Genomic DNA, 21,473 nt, shown 5'->3' with positions numbered 1-21,473 from the left:
AAGTCATGGTCAGTGGACACCCACTGCACCCCTGCCAGGCTCCAGGACCCTATGGGGACCCCTAAGCACCCCGGATTCTGCACGTGTCTACTCCTGAGGCTCCCACTGGCACCCATTCAGAGTCACCCATGCTAGGGGAAGGGTGCAGAGGGGCTCCAGACACAGCAGAACAGTGCCCAGCCCAGCACACAAGTCACAGTATAACATGGTATGTGCTAGGCATGACTCCATGGAAGCATTATCCCCTCTGCAGGGAATGTACATGAGGAGGAGGCTTCCCAGGGGAGCAGACCCTGGAGTGGAGCCTTATGCACTGAGTTGGGGCTCACTGGGAGTGGGGGGTAGGGCATTTCCGGAAGCGCACAGGTGGCAGGAGAGAGGAAGCTTGGATAGGTTGTGGGCTTGGCTGGGGCTGGAGAGGCGGGACAAGGAGAGGGTCCCGATCCCAGGGGCTGGCATGCTCCATGAGAACTGACTGCACTCGGCAGGCAGCTAGGAGTCCCCAAGGAGTTTGAAGAAGGGAGAGACACGATCAGACTATTCTTTTAGGTACACAGGCCAGCTTGAGATGGACAAGGCAATGCTTCTGGCTTCCAGGTTTCCAGACCAGTAGGGCTGATGAGAACCTGTGTTAGTGAAAACTTTCTAGAAAGTGAGGCTCAAAGTAATTCAAGTAGCATACCATAAAAGGGCTCACTCTTCTCTGCAAATTACAGGTTCCTCTTACTACCAGGAAAATACCAAAAGGCTATTTTAAACCGAGGCTCCAGAGCTGGCCTGGTTTGTAAGACAAGTGCTCGGGTTCCCACTATGCCCTGTGTTATCACTTTATCATCCTCAGGGCCACCTTCCCTGGTGAGTCTGAGCAATGTAAGGGCAGCGTTGACTGTGTGACAAGGAGGGGGGGTGCCAGTCCTCCTGTGGAACTGAGTGGGCAGTGGGAAGGCACTTCCTGAGCACAGGGCCCGAGGAAAGCAGCTTCACTCAACCTCTACCCCCAACCCTCCCGGCAGTTTTATTTATTTTTTTTTAAGTAGGCCATGTCCAGCAAGGGGCCCAATGCGGGGCTGGAACTCTCGACCCTGAGATCTAGCCCTGAGCTGAGACCAAGAGTTGGCCACTTAACCGATGAGGCCACTCAGGTGCCTGCCTCCCAGTGGTTTTGGGCCCTGGGGTAACTACAATACTCTATTCCCTCAGCTGTTCCTCATATGACACGATCTTCAAGAAGTGTTTACTGCCCCATAAAAGGTTCCTGGCTGACATGTGCAGACTTGAAAGCCCCAGCCATATGTACATGATTTCCTTCTGCCACTTCCCTGGGAAAGTCTAGCCGTCCTTATGTTCTTACCACATCCCTCGGGGAAAGAGGAATCTGCAGAGCACACATCTCTAACACTGGCCAGGTGGGGTGTGTGTCACCTTTAGGTGGGGGTGGGGGGAGGATTACAAAAACGACCCAATAGTAAAGTTGAAAGACAATCTGGAAAGAAATGATTTTTCCATAACCACATCACTCAAAACAATAAGCCTCCTTCCCCCAACCCTCAGTGTCCCCAGGGTTTTGTGCATCTAAATGCATGTGTTCTTGAGAGTTGAGAGGGTAACGGAGGTATCCTGCACAGCTCACTCACGTGAACCATGTTTCTGGTTGCCGCAGAGTCTATTTAACTATGACCTAAACAGTTACCTATGTTCCAGACTATCTGGTTCCAGGATATCGTCTCTCCTGGTCTATAGCCTAGTCTGTCACACCCTAGTCTACTCAGCTGGCTGCACGTTCTCTCACTCAAGCCTCTCCCTAAGGCTGGATGCTCAAGTGGCTCCATACTGTCCGTCATTACTCATGATGCTACCAAGTGCCTCTTGGTGCATATAATGATTTCCGCTGGTGGTGGCGGCCTTTTAAATTATTTGTCTGAGACACATTCCCAGGGGTGACATTAATGGGCCAGAGAACAAAAACAGGTTGGTGTCATCACCATGGCCTTGTACAAAGCCTCTGCAGGGTGCCTGAGTGTGCCAGCTCTATCCTACCTTCCCCAATTCTTTATGTCGCTGGTCATTTATTTTCTTTTACTTTGAATTCTTAACATTACACAAGGCCAAACATCGTCTCCTCTATTTGTTTACTCCATGTGCTTCCAGGGGGGCCCACTCTTTACCTATTTAGCTACCGGGGTATCCAGGTTTCTCTTATAAATGTGAATGTGTAAAAACCAAATAAAACTACCTATGAAAATGAAAAGATAAAAAAATTAAAAAATAAATCTGAATGAACAGACTCTATAATGTAACCACCCTCCAATTACTTACCTAATTATTATTGTAAATACTCTTTCAAAGGTTCTAAGCTTCTATATTAAAATCTATCATTCGAGGCGCCTGGGTGGCTCAGTCGTTAAGCGTCTGCCTTCGGCTCAGGTCACGATCCCAGGGTCCTAGGATCGAGCCCCACATCGGGCTCCCTGCTCGGCGGGAAGCCTGCTTCTCCCTCTCCCACTCCCCCTGCTTGTGTTCCTGCTCTCGCCATCTCTCTGTCAAATAAATAAATAAAATCTTAAAAGAAAAAAATCTATCATTCACAGGCTCCTGGGTGGCTCAGTCGGTTGAGCATCCAACTCTTGGTTTCCGCTCGGGTCATGATCTCGGGGTCATGGGGTTGAGCCCCCCTGCGCTCAGCACGGAGTATGCTTGAGATTCTCTCCCTCCCTCTCCCGCCTCCCACAAGGCTTGCACATGCATGCTCTGTCCCTCTAAAATAAAAGAATAAATAAATCTTAAAAGCTACTGTTCGTTTCTTCTGTGAACTTATCTGGGCCACTCATTTTTCGAACAGATTAGTCCCACTTTCAAAGCATTCCTAATGACTTTCCAGAACCCAAGACTGGGCTTATGTTTCTTAGAAATTCCAAAGATACAGAAAAAACTTGGAAACCTGGCTAAGACAATTTTTAAGCATAGTGGGTGAAGTGTTTAAAAGTATTTTGGTTCAGGGGTGCTTGGTGGAGCAGTCAGTCAAGCTTCTGACTCCTGGTTTTGGCTCAGGTCATGATCTCAGGTCCTGAGATTGAGCCCGGCATCCGGCTCCAAGCTCAGAGGGAAGTCTGCTTAAAAAAGACTCTCTCCTTCTCGCTCTGCCCCACCCCACGCCCTGCATGTGCACGCACACACTTGTGCGCGCACTCTCTCTCATTCTCAAATAAATACACCTTTGAAAGTATTTCAGTTCCACCGAATCGCAATCAGTTCTAGAGTATGAGAAAAATACCTGTGGCTGTCTCCCGAGAGCATGCCCCAGCCGGGGGTGTACTACCTGAGGTAGGTGGGCGGCTCCGTGCTGATGGACACCGCCTTGTACTTCTCGTCATTGCCGTCCAGAATCTCTTCCACCTCTGAGGCTTTTAACAGCGTCACGCTGGTGGCCAGGGTCGTGTATCCGTGATCTGCAAGCAGAGATGCCGCTGCGGTCACCCTGCTGGCGGGGCAGCGAGGAGCGGCAGCCGGTGGATGCAGCACATCGAGGTCCTCACATGCACGAGGAGGGACAAGCAGGTGTCAACCTTACTACTGCTAAATGCTGGCCTCTTCCAAAAGGGCAATCTGGACGGAGTGCTTTCGGGGTCCTACTGAGGAAGCACTCCCAGAGGACTGACTCACGCTCATTTGTGCCAGGAGCATCGGCTCGGGGCACAGAGGCAGCGCCCGGGGCGGCAGCAGCCACGGCACGGCACGGCACAGCCAACAGGTCCTCGGGGGGGGGTGGGAAGGAGGCTCCAGAGTAATACCACCAGTGGGAAGAGGTCTGACACCATGGCAATCCACGACACGAAGCAAAGTGGAGAGATGGAATGAAAGATGAAAAATACTTTTCTTTTAAAACAAGAGCCCAGAGAGTTAGAAAGAGCTGCTTCACACCAAACGTCAATTTCCGGCCCTGTGCCAGTCAACGCCCGCCGTCTGGGAAGCAGGACAGGTTCTAGGCAGCTCGACCCATAGCTCTTCTAGGGAACCTTGGTCAAGAGCTGCTACCTGTCTGCGCATCCAGCCTGGCTTCTCCTGGAGAAACAAATCGGTTATGGGGAACGTGTCTCCAAAGCACAGGGCAGAAGAGCCACTGAGACTTCACTTGAGGCTTGCGGGGGTGAAAGCAAAGCTAGGAACTCACTGCGTTAGTGACTGGTGCTCCACTCGGGGGGACGGGGGGGCAGAGGGAGGACAAAAAAGGAGACTTTTTAAAGCAAGTGAGTGGCAATGTTATAGCAGCACATAAAAAAAGAAGCTCCGGCTCCTGCATTAAAAGAACCACTACTTTGCCCACAGTGGACAAGACCACAGCAGTACCTACAGACACAACCAAACAGGACAGGCGGACGTGCGTGCACGCGCGTCCACACACACACACACACACACACACACACACACACGCATGCACAGGTTCAGGCAGAGTCTTCACCCAGGCCTGGGCAGCTCTCTATAAGGCGCCACTGCCAAGCGGAAGCAGTTTCGCCACCTGCCAAACGCCACGCCGCATCCAACCCTAAAGGTAAGGGGAGACGCTCCCGTCGGAGCCCTCGAAGCGTCTGCAGAGCATCTTCTGGCCCTGCGCAGAGCTGCCACTGCCAAAGCCCACTCAGCTCTCGAGTGTTGGGCAGTTCAGCCAGCGAGCCCCAGGCACACCTCAGTCACACCAAGCAGGGACATGCACATGAGCACTAGCACGCTGGTCGTCAGAATGAGGTGCTACGGGATGGATGTGCTCTGGGAAGCGAAGCGGTGAAAGCCCCAGAGGGGAGTGGGAGCTGGGGCCACCACCCGCCGCTCGGGCTGCATGGAGGGTGACTATGGCGACAAGCCCACGGCAGATGGCAGAGCATCACAGCATTCCTAAAACGTTTTGAGACCAACATGTCTTCACAGCACCCACTCGTGTCCCGGCCCCACCGCCCTCACGGCCCCGCCACCCTCACACCCCGCTGGCCCTGCTGAAAATACCTGACAAGGGACCACCGGCTCCCTGGAGCCGCTTTCTCGCCTGAGCTGCGCGGCAAGCTCCGGGGCAACCCTGCCCCTCGGATGCTCCCTGCCACACTAAGGTCACGGCTGCAGTGAAGACACTCTGGAGTGAAAACGTTTTATCTTCATGACATAAGCGAGTGGTTTTGAAACAGGTTTACAAACCCTCGTGAAGACGCACCCTTAGTGTTAGGTTTTGTTTTTTTACCATGTGACGATGCAACTATTTTCTTCCTCTCTTCCACAGTGGCTAGTCGCCTCCAGAGCGAGGGGTATCTCTTGTACAGAGAACCTCGGAACATACGGAGGTAGTTTCCCACCTATGAGTAAAGCAAGAAGGCTCATTATGAGGGTCATGTCTCGACGCAGAAAGAGAGGGTCGTGGTGCAGAGGCTCTGCCCGACTGAGTGACGAGCAGAACACGAGTTAGCCTCTGGGCACCAGGCTTTCTGCAGCCATAAAAACACATTCTGCTGACATCGAGGGTTCAACAATAGTGCACATCTGGCCCACATCTGCCCCTCTAGGCAGGGGCCATAACATCTGCATCCTGATGACAGGACCAAGTTCTGAAAGGCCTGACCAGACGCTTCTGAGGCAGGCCCCCAGAGCTCACTGAGAAGCTCGTGGTGATTTTGATTTTAGACTAAGGATCCCAGGCCCTTTCCAGAAATGTAAGGCCTCTTTGACTTTCTTTTATCTTAAGAATAGACTTTGATATTTTCATGATGTAATAAACACCAAAAAGGTCTTTTAATTTTAGACAGATGCAGGATAATTTTCCCCATAGCCCCTGTTGGCTTTGTTTAGTAACAAAACTCAAACCAGGAACACCAAAGGAATTTTCCAAAGAGTTTAAAAAGCACTTACTGGCAATCAGCATATTGCTATATAAATCATTGCTGCCCCAAACAACTACTTCAGTTTGTCTGTACCGGATACTCAAAGTATGACTTCCTTAATGAAAAGAAATCTAGTCTCCAAGTTTTTGTCAAGAAACTCGATTACTGGGGCACCTGGGTGGCTCAGTCGTTAAGTGTCTGCCTTCGGCTCAGGTCATGATCCCAGGGTCCTGGGATGGAGCCCCACATCGGGCTCCCTGCTCAGCAGGAGGCCTGCTTCCCCCTCTCCCACTCCCCCTGCTTGTGTTCCCTCTCTCTGTCAAATAAATAAATAACATCTTTAAAAAAAAAACAAAACTCGATTATTTCACAGACAGTGACCACTTGGGTCCCCTGGAAGGGGACAGTCAGTAGACCGAGTGCCATGTGTAGCTCCACCTGGGGCCACGAAGCACAGCCCTTTTCTGGGTCTCCTCACTCATCCGTCAAACATGCAGCAACTCTGAACTTTGCCCCATGGAGACCATTTCTATTATTCTTCCCATTTACCTACCCAGCACGATATTATTTGTTAAATTAGAATGGGTTTCTCCCTTTTTCATGAATCAAAGATTTTTATGATCGACAACCAGGGCTGCTGAACAGCCTGACAGAAGAGTGGCCACAGCGAGTTGCTCACTCTCCACACAGAAGGCAAAGACCCCTCTGCATTGTTTGGCTTGAGTACCATTATCATCCAAGGGCAAATGGATAGTTTCCACTAGGTTTTTGGAAAGAAATTGACAACAATGCCCCCCACCATTACCTCGCAGGTCCTGTAGGGCTCCAGGACACCTAGATCCTTCCCAAGACCCCTTTGGAACTTGGGAGACCGGGACTTGCCTTCCTGGCTTTCCCCTAAACTGGACTTCACCCTCTCTTGACGCCAAGTGTCCCAAACATAATATGACAGTTGGGGCGCCTGGGTGGCGCAGTCGGTTAAGCGTCCAACTCCTGGTTTCGGCTCAGGTCAGGATCTCAGAGTTGTGAGATCGAGTCCCGAGTCCGGCTCCATGCTGAGCAGGGGGTCTGCTTGAGATTCTCTCTTCCTCTCCCTCCGCACCTTCCACTCTGCTCGTGCTCTCTCTCTAAAATAAGTAAACAAATCTTTTTTTTTTTTAAAGATTTTATTTATTTATTTGAGAGAGAGAATGAGATAGAGAGAGAGAGCATGAGACGGGGGAGGGTCAGAGGGAGAAGCAGACTCCCTGCCCAGCAGGGAGCCCGATGCGGGACTCGATCCTGGGACTCCAGGATCATGACCTGAGCCGAAGGCAGTCGCTTAACCAACTGAGCCACCCAGGCGCCCAGTAAACAAATCTTAAAAAAAAAAAAAGAAGGTGTGAACCTGGGGATTTCTTAGGGTGCTCTCAGCTCTGTGACTCTGGCTTGGTGAACACAGCTGTCGGCAGATGGCAGGAGAACAGGGACACACACGTTTGCTGCAACTGCAGATGCCTCCCCAGAGTCGCTCCACAGACGAGGAAGGGCAGCCCTGGGGCTGTTGCTATGGCTGACCCAACCTCTCTGAATATGGTGTCTGTTTTCCAAGGGGAAGGGGCCCAGAGGCCATCTACCCAATGCTGTGACAGGAGTTACTGGTTATCAATAGTCAGCCTCCTGATCTTGAATCCTTTGCAGACCTCCAGAGATCTGACAACTGTTCAGCCCGGCCCAAGAGAGCAGATGCCACTCCCCTCGCCCATCTAGGTTTCTAAAGACTGGGTCTCAGGACGATTCTCACTCAACAGGGTTGAAAAAGAAGCCTACAATTAGCCTTCCAGAAACTAAGAGGTGTTATGGGGAAGATCTTAGAGACCATCGAGTCTAAGCATCTCTCATATACATGAGAAAAGTGAGGAGGCAGAGCAGGGCTGGAACCAGGCCTTCTTCTTCCCATCTCTCAATATACTCCACCTATTAACTAAAAGCTTGCTTTTCAAGTAGCATCCACTCACAGTCAAGGCCAAACTGAGTGCTTTTCCTGTCCATTAGATCAGATAAGGGCTTCTTTAAATAATGTGCCCAATATCAAAGGAAACTCCTCAAATGCCCTGTATCCTGCATTTAGGCGCTTCCTACAGGTCACTGAGCTGTGGCACACGGACAGGCATGGACTCCGCCTCCCTGCTATGTCTGAAGAACAGCACTGATGTGATAATGTGAAAAACTGATTTATAAATCCTGCCCTTTTTGTTTTATAAAAGTTGCTGAAAAATGGACAATAAACTCCTGATGCTACTGACGATACTGGTCTCCTAACCTGATACAATTGTAACAAGCCAGGAATCACAGGGTATCCTGAAAGCCTCAGTGTGACCATCATGAGGCTCCATTCATTCATGCTATACTCAATCGCAAAGGAAAAAATCCCCCATTATTTTAAAAACGGGAATGAAATGTTGGCATATGATACTGAACACTGCTACAAGGAGAAACAACCCTGGGCATCTTGTAACTGCTTTAGCTCTCCAGGATTGGCACTTATCTCATTACCCAGGAAAGACTCTACAGCTTGGGTATTTGCACATCTGAACTGCATATCCCCAATTTAAAAAAAAAAAAAAGGAATATACACTAGCTTGGGATTACTTTTGGATCAAAAAGGGTTAGTTTGAGGCAATCTAGAAAAAAGCTTAGTTTTTAGTATAAACTCCCACAGAAAGACCAACAGTAGGGTTTTCCTAAAGTCAGCTGTCCAGCTGATTCAAAAAAAATGCTGTCACTTCTGGTTAAGAATTGAAAATATTGGGCGCCTGGGTGACTCAGCTGGTTAAGCGTCTGCCTTCAGCTCAGGTCATGATCCCAGGGTCCTGGGATCGAGCCCCACATCGGGCTCCCTGCTCTGCGGGAAGCCTGCTTCTCCCTCTCCCACTCCCCCTGCTTGTGTTCCCTCTCTCGCTGTGTCTCTCTCTGTCAAATAAATAAATAAAATCTTTAAAAAAAAATAAAGAATTGAAAATATTTAGAATCTCTCCCTCAAAATTCAGAGTAAGTTCAGGATAGTCCAAGTGTCAATTTCTTCTGAACTGCTGATTGATCTAGCTCAGGGACTGGGGCCTTATCTACGCAAAAGCAAGCATCCTCCTCCTTATTTCCTCACTGGTAAATAAAAATAACCAACACAGTGAGGGATGAGACGTCAGTAAGCCCCTGTTTCCAACCTGCGACTTCAGGATCCCAGATGTAGCAACAGAAGAGGGATGCATGGGAAGCTTTCAAAATCTCTCCCCCAGGCGCTCCAGGGGCTAACCGAAACATCTTGTTTCTCGGCGGCTGCCTGGAGTTGTACCAACTCAGGGCGGAACCAGCGGCGCTTCGCGCTGCCCTAAGCCCTGGCAGCGAACAGAGTAAGCAAGCCCTGAACACGGAGGTGCGCGGGGCGGAGCCAGACAGGCCCCGCCCCGCCCCTTCCTACAAACCCGCGCGCGCGCCCGCCCGCGGCGATGAATGGAGACGCGCGTTCCCGGCGCACAGACCCGCCCCGAGGCTCCCGCGGGGCGGGAGCCGGAGGGCGAGGACGCGCCGCGGGCTACCTCAGAGCCGATCATGTAGAACTCGCCGTCGTCCTCCAGCTGGAACTTGACGGGCTTCTGCCCGAAGGTCTTGCTCAGCGCCATCATCATCATTGCGGCGGCGGAGGCGGGCGGCCGGGGCCGGGCTGCGAGGGATCGAGAGGACTGAGGAGGAGCCGCGGCGTGCCGAGCTGAGGAGAGCCGAGGCCGGGAGGCGACGGGCGGGCCGATCCGGTGCTCGTGCCGCCGCCGGGGTCCTCAGCCGCCGCCGCAAACGACGACCAGGCCGCTGTCAGCGCGCATGCGCGGGGCGTTGACGCTGACGCGCGCGCCGCCGCCGCCGCCCAAACAAAAGGCCGGGGCGCGCCCCTTCGGGCCCTTTAAAGGAACCACGACCCGTTTCTCCTCCAGGCTGTTTCCCAAGTGGAGGTACCGGGCAGAACTTCTCACGGACAGAAATAGCAACCGAGGCCCTGGCTCAAGCGGTGGTTTTCCCAGCCTCACAGCTGGACACTCAGTCCAGTGGAGGAGGAGTGAAATGAGGTCTGAGGCCGGTAGGAGGCCAGAGCTATCCGTGCCTCAGTTTCCCCACCTGGAAAACGCAGTGTAGTTGAGTAGATAAGAGGGATCCTAGGGGGGCGCCTGGGTGGCTCAGTTGGTTAAGCAACTGCCTTCGACTCGGGTCATGATCCCAGGGTCCTGGGATCGAGTCCCACATCGGGCTCCTTGCGGGGAGCCTGCTTCTCCCTCTCCCTCTGCCTGCCACTCTGCCTACTTGTGCTCTCTGTCAAATAAATAAATAAATAAATCTTAAAAAAAAAAAAAAAAGAGGGATCCTAGGAACAGATACCCTATTTCCGGGTCCACAGCTGTTCCTGCGGCTGTGGAGATGGGCAGAATGACAACACTGGGTGGGGAAGTGGCATGGGCAAAGTTTCCCCAGGCTTGGCAGCATTCCAGGGCCCAGGTGGTGTTTGGTTTGGCTGGGGCATCAGTGAGCTGGAAGGGAGGCAAACTTCTCCATTCCTTCCTTAACTCTGCACTTTGTGCCTACAACAGGCGCAGCTGTGGGGTGGTGAGCGAAACTAGATAGCCTTGCCCTGCAGAGCTTACAGCTGGGAGTGGAGCTGACATTAATGAAAGCATCAAAGCGTCCGTGTGTCCGGCTGCACAAGGCAGCAGATCAAAAACGGCCCACTGCTGACAATTGCACGTGGTTCAGTCTAGTACAATTGCAGCTGTGATAGGTGAGGCTTGGTGGCAGGGCAAGGCCACCCTTCAGAGTTAAGTGGAGTCGGCTGTGGTAACCATTGAGTTTTGTTCTGTGTCCTGACAGCAGTGAGAAACAAAGTATTACAGGATCAGGGCTGGGGTGGGACATATTCAGATAAAGTGACCACCACTTCGTGGAGGATGCCCTGAGGGGCCAGCAGGGGAAGCCTGGAATCAATTACACAGCCACTCCAGGTGTCCAGCCAAACAAGATGGAGGAATGGAGCAAGAGGAGCCGTCCACATTGTGTCTGGCCCCAAGGACCAGAAGCTTGGGTGGGTGGGTGGAGTAGGTCCTGAGTCCGCTCCCACCTCCCCAGCTCTTTTCCCCTCCTGGCCTCATAGTTACAGAAAGAACTCAGGCAGGCAAGTAGAAAATAACCATATTTAATGACAGTCCTCAGTAGAAAAAAAAAAGGCTTTGTATACACTGTACACACATTTACATGACTTTGGAGGGTCCCAGTGCTGGAATGAGGGCTGGGAAGGATTTAGCCCAAGACAGGATTGAGGTATGTTGGGGCTTCCAGGGCCCGGGTCTCTAGCAGGAAACACCCCCCTCCCCCAGCTGACTCTGGACCTTTTGGCCTGCATCCTGGGGAACACATCTCTAGGATCACCAACTAGAAAGCAGCCAGTTCCAAGCACCTACCCAGAGCTGACCTCTCAGGAAAAGGCAGAAGGGCCCCCCTGTGCCAGCACCCTGCAGGGACCTCACAGCAGGGACAGAATAAGGGCTTCAGCTCCCCCAGCCCTGCTGAGGTGCTAACCTGAGGGACAGGGATGGAGACTGAGGGCAGCAGGGTTTGACTGTGACCTGCACAGGTTGAGTGGGGCTGGCCTGAGAAAACCCTCACCCTCAAGGAACACCAGCGTCTCCTTGCCCAGTCTGAGACAGTTGCTGGCAGGTGACCACGACCTGCGTGGCCCTCCCTGCAGTTGTCAAGATGACAGCACCCCCTCCCCACCCCCCTGAGGAAACACAGGCTCTATCCTGTGCCTGAGCCCACAGCCACAAAGATGGCCACTGGTCTCTATCCGATATCAGTGGCCTGGCAGGGGTCAGGAGCCCTGAGAGAAGTTATGGTTAGTGGAAAGTGTTGGCAGGCTCGGTACAGCCGAAGAAGTCAGGGCCCACGAGGCGGGGGAAGCCCTCCAAGGCCTTCACCTTCACAGGGTCGAACTTCCAATAGAGGCGACCGCGCAGAAAGTAGGCATAGCCTGAGGAGAGAGGAGGGTCAGGCTGGGGTGAGTAGACACTGGGCCCTGCACCTGCCAGTCAGGATGTGCCCAGGGACAGGCACAGGGGGAGGTCAGATTGCCAGGGCTTGACCACTATTGAATTCCTTGAAACCTGCAGGCCACAGGGTGGCCATTCCAGAACTTTCCATCCTTCAGAATCCTACCTGCCCCCAGGTCTAAGCTGGACTGTTGTCCAGCTTGACAGATGCCTGGAGTCTCAGAAACTCAACCCGGGAAAGCAAGGCTCCCTCCCCTCACCACACCCCTTCCCCGCCCCCCCTATGTCAGTCTACTCCTGTACCTGCCAGCCAGACTATAGACAGACATCCTGAGGCAAGGTGGACCATGCAGGTGACCCAGAGCCCCAGAGCCACCACAGGATTGCTCTGCCAGCAGGTCCTGAGGTGGGAGAGCACAGAAGCAAGCTTGGGGGTACGGGGGAGAAAGTCTGGACTGCAAGTCAGTCCTACTCTAGTCCTTTGAGATTGTGGGAGGCCAGCCAGGTGGTTCGGTGGTTAGGGGCAGGCACTGCCTGGGTGGGAGGCTTGGTTCCCCATGATCCACCTGAGTGGCCCTCATCACCTGAATCTCTGTTTGCCCCTCTGGAAACTGGCTTCATAGCAGGTGTTATGTTAGAGGGCTGTTCTGAGAACTGCCAGAGACACACAGGGAGCTTAGCATTGTGCCTAGAACATCATCGGTCCTCAGCATGCAGCAGTTATTATTTTACCAGTTATGACTCTGGCCCTCAGTCTTCCCATCTGTAGCATGGGGGCATAGCACTGGCCTGGCGCAAGGAGGAGGGTGGATGGGGAAAGCACTGGACAGAGGACCTATGATGAGGAGCTAAGGCCCAGCCACCACCGGGTGGGAGACGTGGCTCTTGCACCACTCATACCAGCCTCTCCACCCCAACGCACCGTCAGCATCCCGGAAGGCGGCGTCGATCTCAGAGGGCACCCCTCGCCAGTCAGTGGCCCGGCGGGGCACGGGGCTGTCCACTCGGCGGGTGCTGAGGTGGAAGCGCCAGTAGTCTCCGCCTCCGAAGAAGTAGATCTTGTTCTTCTCGGGGCCCCAGGCCAAGGCGGCCTGGATGGGGGACCCCAGCAGGCCCAGCTCAGAGAGGGGTGCAGGGCCCAGGACTGGCTTCTCGCCATTATACACCCAGTACTGAGCACCTGCCGGAGAGGGGAGGCTGCAATGGAGCTGTCCAACTGCTGTGCCCAACCCCTGGGGACCCATGTGGCCACCCCCACCGCCACAGACTTCCCCAGCCTCGGTTTCCTTGTCCATAAAACACTTGGGCCAGTAATCCTGCTCGGCACCCTTTATCCCCAGAGGGAAGTCAGAGCCAGTGGGGATAAGCTGGGGTGATGCGTGCTCTGGGAGGTACCTTTCATTCTAGACAGGAAGGAGGCCTCCTGAGCTCCCACCCCACTCCATCCCCTGGAATTTAGCTACCTGCGACAAGTGCTTCTGACCAGTCCCTGGGCCCTACCCGTGCCACGGCAAGCTTGGGCCTCTGTTGCTGAAGTCCCTGCCACTAGAATGTTCCAGGCTCTTGTCTCTCCCAGTTGAAAGTTACAGCACATGCTCTGGGGTTGCCAGAACTAGATGGAATCCCTGCTCTGTCTTTTCCACACTGTGCCCTCAGGCGAGTCGCTTCACCACATCTACTCCCCAGAGATCTCATCTCTAGAACAGGCATACTAATCACCCAGGCTTCAAGGGTTGAATGCACTGATGCATGGCCCACTGGTAATACTTCTATTCTACTCCCATCTTGAGAGCCATCTCCTCTGGGAGCCTCCCAGCTGCACCTGGAGAAGTGAGCCATGCTCTCCCTTGGCCCTCAGGCTTCAGGGCACCCTCCCCCTGCCCAGTATGTCTGGCTGGCGGGCCCTCTCCTTGGCCATGATGTTCCTGGCTCCTGGAAGTCTCCTGAGCAGGAACGCCCTCCCCCTCACCTTGGAAGAACCAGATGTGGCCCTGGGCATCTTCCAAGGCTGCATCCACGGGGCTGGGCAGTCCCTGCCAGTGACGAGAAGCCAGTGCAGGGTAGCCAGGCTGCAGCCGGCCCCCACGTAGCCGCCACACAAAGCCCGCCTTGAAGAAGAAGAGCTCGCCACGGATGGTAGAGACTGCATCAAAGGTAATCTCGCAGGCGTCTGGTGGGGCTTCCGGCTGGCATGGGAGAGAAGGGCTAAGAAAGAGCCCACATTGGAGCCACGGAGGCCAGAGGGTGCAGGGAGCTGGGAGCAGAGCCTCACCTCCAGGGGGGCAATCTCGTTAGTGTCCACCCCAGCCTGCGGGCCCACAGCTGGGGGACTGGAGGTGGGGGCTGGCCGGGGTTGGCCATAGAGGTGCTGGATGCCCCTGCGGTCATCTGGACTGAGGCTCAGCGGGTAGCGGAAGGTGTAGAAAGGGGACATAAGTGCCTTGGCAGCCGTCGTGTGCTGCAGTCCCAGCACGTGGCCAAATTCATGGGCCGCCACCTGCAGGAGGTCTGTGCCTGAAAAAGGGAGATAACCCAGCAATCCCCAAACTTCCTGCCGCAAGGACACCCAAGCCCCAGAGCCCAGCTCAAGGACTTGTCCCCATTCGTTATGATCTTCAGTTGCCCCATATGGAAAACGGGTCCCCAGCCCGTACCCTGGTTGTTCCCGATAGTCCAGGTCTCGTCATAGTCGAAGTGGACATCTCCTTCTCGGTGGGTCTTGGGGAAAAAGGCATGAGCCAGGATGCCTCCAGGCCCATCAAATGGCAGGTTGTCCCCATGCCAGTACCTGCGGGTGGGTGGGGCAGAGTCAGTGGCTACTGACCGGTGGGGCTGGTGCCTGGCGGGGTCTTAGGCCACTGGTTCACCTGGTAAAGTCGATCATGATGTCAGCATGGCCCTCATGCACCTCGGTGAAGGTGAGTGGTGTCACCTCGCTCCACACCCGTAGGGCCTCTGCCACCGTCTGCCGTACCTGCTCCCGTACCAGCTGCCACGGGAACCGAAGGATCCTGGGGGGAGGAGGAGGGGCCTGGGCCTCGCTTGGGACAGCCCCCTGCTGGCTGATGGGCCAGGAGTTGCCCCTGGATGCTCAGTGGGGATGCATGCACGTGGGACACAAGCCAGGTGTGCTCTGGGCCTCAGCTGCGGTCCCTCTTCCACGGGGGAACATCTTTGTGTGGGTTTGTATGTCCTTTGGTGCACATAGGTGTCTGCATTTGGTGGAAAGAATGCAGAACCAGGAGCCCCAAGACCCACTTTCTAGACCTGATTGTGCCACTCACTGTGGGGAGACCCAGGCCCCTTGACCCCACCTTGGTTTCAGTTCCCCATCCAGGACATTTCTGAGCTCCGATCTGTGTGACACCATCATCCTTCACATGCTTTCTGTCCCGGCCAACTCCCCACCTGCAGAAGCTCAGCTTCTGCGTCACTCCAAGTGTGACCTGTCCTGCTCGCTCACCACCGTTCCCACCCGCATGGATTCCAAGTACTGATGGTAGGTCTGAACACTGACATGGTGAATGCCTAGCTCCCCGAGAGGGCAGGCCATGTTTCCTTCATTTACCGCAGAGTCCCAGGGCCTGGCACTTACTAGGTCCCCACTAGAGGTTGCCTGGGTGACTGAGGCCATGCCCCACATGTCGATGGAGCCACCAGCTGTGTACTGAGACTTGACATGTTGACAGACCTACTGCCCCTCCGCCGTGGGCAGGCCTGGCTGTGGTAGGGTGTTGCCTGTGTGTGCATCTAAGTTGGGGTTTAGGGAGTTGGTCCACGGATGGCTCGGGGGTCAGTGGACACACAGGTCTGTGAACCACAGAGATCTAGCTCCAGCGCATGTGTCAAGAAGCAGAAGAGGGTGGCAGTTCACACACAGACACACAGGTAGAGGTCTAGAGCCTGCTCGAATAGCCGCTGGCCCCTACCTGTAGGTGAGGTCCGTTTTTTCCCAGCGCCCGCCTGACAGCACAAACCGCTTTTGTCGGTTGCGGGCACTCAGCCCTTCAGGCGGGTCAGGCACACCGCAGCGGGGAGGTCTGGGGGTGCTGGCAGGCTGGGGAGTCTCCTGGGCGGTAGGGGCAGGTGCCAGGCTGCCAGGAGCAGCTTCATGCCAAGGCTGTGGCCCCTTCCTCATAGGGTGGCGGCGGTATGCATCCTGGGCAGGAGATAGGATGCAAAGGCTTGATCAGGCCCCGGGTCCTCATGGCCCATCAGCATACCCATGCTCAACCCCAGCCCATCCTGTGGATGGGCAAACTGAGGGCGAGGTGTGCAAGCCATCACACGGCAGGGCCCCTTGACATGGACTGGCTCAGATTTCCTGAGGCCTTGTTCTGAGGCATCCTGCTGCCTTCCTGCCCCCTCCTGGAGGGCCTGGGCTGCCTATCCAGCCCCTTAGGCCAGTAAGGTCTGGGTCAGGGTATAGCCCTGGACTACTCTCCACACTCACCGAGGAACTCACCCTGCTCCCCCTACTGGCCCCTAACCCAGCAAATACTCTTTCCCCTTCCTTTCTTCCTGCCTCCCCCCTCCTCCCATGGCCACACCAACTCCGCCCTCTCCTGTTACCTGAATGGGCTCCCACCCAGGACACCCACTACCACCACTCCCAAGTGTGGAAGAGCTGCAGCCCTGCAGCGCAGCCTTGATTTGCTCACCTGACAAATGGGGAGAATACCTCCCCAGTGTTATCCATGTGTGGGCGGGGGGGGAGGGGGGGTAAGACAGACAATTACCAGATGCCCAGGCCCACCCAGCCCTGACCTGCTGGAGCCCCAGCACCACAGATGGGGATTCTGACCTGGAGCTCCCACCCTCTGCAACATCCAGGGCGGGGGTCACAGTTCTCATACCTTAAAAACAGAAGCTCGGGGAGGTTGGGAGACCCTTCAAGGTCACCTAGTAAGGGCACGGGCGGGGCCAGGTGAGGACTCTGGTGTCCCAGGCGGGAGGCAAAGGCTAGGCTAGGGATACTACGCAAAGCTGGAGAGGCATGGAGCCATGCTATTTGTTAGAGACTAAGTGCCTGTCTGGTCTGGGGCTGGCTGGTCTGGGTGGCTGGGGCCTCCCCATAGCCATATTTGGGGTGGGAGCCAGGCCACGCAGGCTCCACCCTCACCGTTAGCCTCTGGCAGCTCTCCCAGGCCCTAGGCATCCCAGGACTCTGATCACTGTCCCAGCACCCCCCCTCTCCCAATTCTGGAGCCACCAATAACTCAACCTCCCAGGGCCACCCAAACTCAACCCCAAGAATAGCCCACTAGGAAGGGGTCTTCTCAACACCCAGGGACACAGCTACCTGGGGTATGAGAAGAAGCCTGGACCAGCTTTCTAATTTCAGAGCTTGGTTAGTTATCTGGCAGAGCCCAGCCTCACTGGCTTATAGGTTCCGGTCAACACTGGACTTACTGCTAGTTAAGTACTTATCACTTGTGGTTCACCTTTATCTAGGCTAGGACCCTACCAACAGTTCCACAGACATGCTCTTAGCCCCTGATGGGATCTCTCACTAACTCCATTGTCATCATCCCCCATTTCTCAGATGAGAAAACAGAGCCCAAAGAAGTTAAGCAACTTGCCCAGGTAACAACTGGCAGGTGGTAGGCTCTCTGTGCTCACAACCCACTCCCTACCTGCTACCTCTGCTGTGCTCTTCAGGCTGGAGCCACCCTTCCCCTGGAGGAGGGATCCAGGCTGGCCTCACCTTGGTGACAGAAGAGAAGGAATGGGAAATTATTAAGCACCTGCTACTTCCCAGGCACTCTGTCAGCTCATTGAACTTCCATCCCCACACCCCCAGTACGGTGGGGAAGTTACATAAGCGAGGTCTCACATTGAGGATGTGGACCCCAGGTCTGTGTGCCTAGCCATGAGAGCCTGCCCCTTCTCCTCCCCACACTGCCCCCTTGACTTCCTGGATGAACAGATTCCTTCACCCAACCCTGGAAAGGGCAGGACTGGGCTGTCCCCTGGGAGCCCCAGACAGCCCAGGGCCCAGCCTACCAGCTCTATTCACACCTCTGTGCAGAATTCTCTCATCTCCTCTGCCCTCCAGTGAGGCCTGGAGCAGCCGGCCATGGAGGGAGGGTGGGTAATGGACACACACACCATCCCTTCCTCTCCTGCCCGCATGAAGCTCTAGGTCCATGCCCAGACCCCTGGAGCATAGTACTCTCCCAGTCCAACAGAAAGAGCCACAGTCTGAGATTCAGAGGCCCCAGTCCTATGCCACGGTCACCCTGGAGGGAAGGACCCTGGGCAAGTCCCTTCCCTTTTTTAGCTTTGACATCTCTGTCCAATGGGGATGGCACCATAGCAGAGGGCTTTAAATAACCTCCTCTCCTGCCTACTGCAGCCTCTTCCCTGGCCCAGCTCCTTGCCCCTGTGGGCCCTCCCCTCCCACACCCAGAAATCTGCTCTTGTCAACTGTGCTACAGCTCCCAGCGCTCGCCTGGGGGCCAGCCCTGCCAAAGTTCCCAGACTAAGTCATAAACAGAATTGCAGCTAGCAGCAGGGAGCTTGCAGGCCGAGAGAAGAGGGACTGGTGCAGGGTCTCCCCCAAAGCCAGAGGCTCAGGCTCATTGTCCATGTCACATTCACTGGTCTTGGAGTGAGTGAGCAGGAGGCGCTAGAATCAAGGTCACCTTTCAAATATTGGGTGTTTGGAGCCCATCATTTAATGGCTCTTGGCCTCAGTTTCCCCATTACTGGAATGGGACACATGCTCCCTGCCCTGCAGACCTCCCACACTTCGTCTGTCTGAGTCTTTTCTGGCCTGGGGTCAGGCACCTTAACTGCAAGGCCTGGCACAAAGCCCCGTGCTGATCCCTAAGGTGTGCTTCATCCTCCCAAGGCTTCTGGGATTCAGTGAGATGAGGTGGTGGGCACAGACCATGCCTGGCCTCATCTGTAGCCCTGGGAGGGCTGGGGAGCAGGCACCACCACATTTCTCAGAGGAAGAAACAGAGCCCAGAGAGGTCAAGGACTGCCCAGGGTCACACAGCATGTCAGAGAAGAGCTGGGCCTAGACCTGGGGCTCGTGCCTCCCTTCCCCCCAATAGTGCCCCCCTCCCCCCACCTCTTCAACTCTTGGCCTATCTCCAAAACCCACATTCCTGAGAAGTGTTTCTTTTTCCGATGCCTTCCCTTTTCCTCCTCCTCAGACAGGAGCTTCCCCTGGCCTGCCCTGTGGTGGGCACTGAGCTCACTCACCCCACCTTCTTCTTGGGGGCACCAAACCACAGCCTCAAACATACTTGAGGAACTTCTCAGCTGACTCCGTCTCCTGGCTGAACTAGAGGCTTGGGGTCAGCGCCTGGGTCAACTTCCAATCTAGAAAATGGGAGGCACCCCACAGAGGGGAGATAAAGGACCCCAAACCAGAAAACTGCTGGGTAAGGCCAGGCTAGTCTGAGCCTCAGTTTGCTATTGGTCCATCGGGGATAATTAGTAACAGCTCTGCCCTCTAGTCAGCAGGAGGCGACCCTGATGGGAGGGCACTTTGTAAGGCGGTGAGAAAGAATGGGGAGCATCACCGCACCGTTCTGTGGAGCACCACGCCCCTCTGAGGCTCAGAGAAGTCAAGCAACCTGCCCAAGCCATGCACTAGGCAACAGGCAGGTCCATCCACTGCCCCCCTCCCCTGCTGGCTCCAGGAGGGAACGCAGCATCGGTCCCACCAGGCTGCAGGGCTTTCATCAGTCCTGAAAGCTGTGAACTGGGATGGATAAATATTTACAGAGCTTTCCTGGCCCTGCGGATGGCAGCCTGGGGATAAACACGGCGAAGGCGACCCCAAATGCTCCCGGCATATCTTCAGAGTGACAGACAACAGCCTAGCTCAGACCCGGCCCCAACTGACCCTGCACGAGCATCAAAGTGGCAGTCACAGGTGACAGTGTGTGTCTGGTTTGACTGGCTGTGCCCTCTCCTCCCATGACCTCATTTAATCCTCAGTGCCCAGCAGTGGGCACTGTTATCCACCCCCCCCCAAGACTGAGGGGTGGGGTCCTAAGACACAAAAGGACTCAGCTAGGGCACGTGGTTCAAACCCAGATCTCCAATTCCTGAACCCAGGGGGTCAACTGGCTACCCACGGGGATTCTGGACTCTGCCCCAAGTTCAAGGGGACTGGGAGGAGTTGGGGAAGAGGCAAAGCCTCCGGACTGAGGTGCCCCCCCTTCCCTAACCCACCCATCCTATCCTCTTCTGCTCCCACAGCCAGGATGGGGCAAGGCTGGCCAGCGCAGAGCTGGTGTGACTGGACAGAGGGGGCCCAGCTGGTCAGAGCTCCCTCCTCACCATCCTAGGACTCTTGCCTGTCGCACCTCCTAATGCTCCCATCCTAGCCTGAGCTGTCTGGATGCCACAGCCAAGGTCCAAGGGGCCTGTGGGCCTGCAGTTGCCCGGGCTCTGCCTGGCCACCCTCGTGAGTGGTTCCTCGAGGCCCCAGCTGGGCACACACAGGCCATCACACAACACCCCGTGCCTGCCTTTCCTCTAGTCACTCTGCTGCCCTCTCACCCAGACTGTCTTCTCTCCTGATCACACATTCTTCTTTCTTCCCTTTCTCTCCCCACCCTCTTCCTTTCTGAGGGTCTCTGCTGCCCACTCTCGGCTCTTCTTTCTTTCTTTCTCTGGCACACATACATGCACACACATGCACACACATACACCCTCCCCGTAGCTCTCACACTCATGCTGTCCTGGCTGCACACTTCCCAAACTTGCCACTTGTAGGTGCCCAGGTTTTGCCACCTCCTCTGGGCTCAGACCCCATTTGTCCCAGCGCAGTGCTGCCCTCTCAGCTCTTCCTTAATCCTCCAGCTCACTGCACGCCTGGAGGTGTGCTCACTGAGGCCACACACCTGGAGGCTGACACCAGCCTGAGGCTTTGTCCCCGGAATGAATAGGAGGCCCTGCAACCACTCCCTCTGCTACCTGGCGCCGCACACAGCCCAGCATCTGCAGCTGGGACGCCGAGGAGCAGGTCCCCACGCTGGGAGGGGGCGTGCGTCTAGCGCGGAGTCCCGCCTCACCAGCCTGAGCGATCCAGGCGCAGGCTCCACTTACACACCTCCGGGGACGGGAAGCTCACTATCTTTCACGTCCACAGGGACCCAGAAAGCGTTTCGGGGAACGGGCCACTCCAGGCCACCCCGGGCGCCCCCGTGGGTCCAGCTCGGCCACTGGGCCCAGCCCGCGTGCCCGACACCCCCTCGGCGAGGAGCGGTCGACCGGCGGCGGGCACTCACCGGGGGCCGCGGGGCCCAGGCCAGCAGCGGCGGCGGCGGGAGCAGCAACAGCGCCAGTGGGAGCAGGAGGGCGCGCAGGACCGCGCCGCGGAGCCGGGCGGCCCGAGCCATCCGCCCCGGGGCTGCTGGGCCTGCTGGGCCGCGCCGGGCCACCGCCCCTTATAGCCTCCGCCCCGCCCCTGGCCCGCCCCGGTCCCGCCCCTCGCGCCTTTTGTTCTAAACTCTCCCCGCGGTGGCCACGGCCAGGGTGGGGGAGGTGGACGGGGAGGGGCTGGCACGGCTGGGGCCGGGGG

The 21,473-nt window shown here is 55.7% G+C and overlaps 2 protein-coding genes across 4 annotated transcripts in view; both read right to left on the bottom strand.

Annotated features, from left to right (window-relative positions):
- Positions 1 to 9,790, bottom strand: part of SMARCB1 (SWI/SNF related, matrix associated, actin dependent regulator of chromatin, subfamily b, member 1) — a 36,597-nt gene extending 26,807 nt beyond the window's left edge. Inside the window, exons 1-3 of one of the 2 annotated variants that reach the window (XM_034989224.1) lie at positions 9,434 to 9,790; positions 5,198 to 5,336; positions 3,317 to 3,446 (exon numbers count right to left, since the gene is read on the bottom strand). In XM_034989224.1, the coding sequence (XP_034845115.1) occupies positions 3,317 to 3,446; positions 5,198 to 5,336; positions 9,434 to 9,526 (362 nt within the window). In that variant the 5' untranslated portion in view covers positions 9,527 to 9,790. The remainder of the gene's footprint in view (positions 1 to 3,316; positions 3,447 to 5,197; positions 5,337 to 9,433) is intronic. The other variant, XM_034989225.1, reaches the window with a different exon arrangement.
- Positions 9,791 to 11,054: 1,264 nt separating this feature from the next.
- Positions 11,055 to 21,311, bottom strand: MMP11 (matrix metallopeptidase 11). Of its 2 annotated transcripts, XM_034989223.1 has the most exons (9): positions 21,181 to 21,261; positions 17,560 to 17,630; positions 15,853 to 16,082; positions 14,791 to 14,934; positions 14,578 to 14,711; positions 14,196 to 14,437; positions 13,893 to 14,109; positions 12,846 to 13,103; positions 11,055 to 11,904 (listed from the first exon to the last, which is right to left on the bottom strand). In XM_034989223.1, exons 3-9 carry the CDS (start codon positions 16,059 to 16,061, stop codon positions 11,771 to 11,773), a joined length of 1,338 nt encoding a protein of 445 aa, XP_034845114.1. In that variant the 5' UTR covers positions 16,062 to 16,082; positions 17,560 to 17,630; positions 21,181 to 21,261; the 3' UTR covers positions 11,055 to 11,770. The 2 variants fall into 2 exon arrangements, with proteins under 2 accessions (XP_034845114.1, XP_034845113.1); XM_034989222.1 differs by lacking the exon at positions 17,560 to 17,630 and having other exon boundaries at positions 21,181 to 21,311.
- Between the last annotated feature and the right edge of the window lie 162 nt (positions 21,312 to 21,473).

Source organism: Mirounga leonina, unplaced genomic scaffold (assembly GCF_011800145.1).
Source record: "Mirounga leonina isolate KUSES-001 unplaced genomic scaffold, KU_Mleo_1.0 Mir_481, whole genome shotgun sequence".
Classification (NCBI taxonomy): domain Eukaryota; kingdom Metazoa; phylum Chordata; class Mammalia; order Carnivora; family Phocidae; genus Mirounga; species Mirounga leonina.
The sequence above is the reverse complement of the archived record's forward strand: the minus strand, read 5'-3'. Positions and strand labels throughout refer to the sequence as shown.

Bases quoted from the DNA above. Each gene is read 5' to 3' on its own strand.
- MMP11 (XM_034989222.1), bottom strand. From the start codon at position 21,291: ATGGCTCGGGCCGCCCGGCTCCGCGGCGCGGTCCTGCGCGCCCTCCTG. The intron at 14,935-15,852 runs GTAGGGGCCAGC...TCCTCCCCCCAG, and splicing joins AAAACGGACCTCACCTACAG to GATCCTTCGGTTCCCGTGGC. The intron at 14,438-14,577 runs GTACGGGCTGGG...TCCCTTTTTCAG, and splicing joins GACTATCGGGAACAACCAGG to GCACAGACCTCCTGCAGGTG.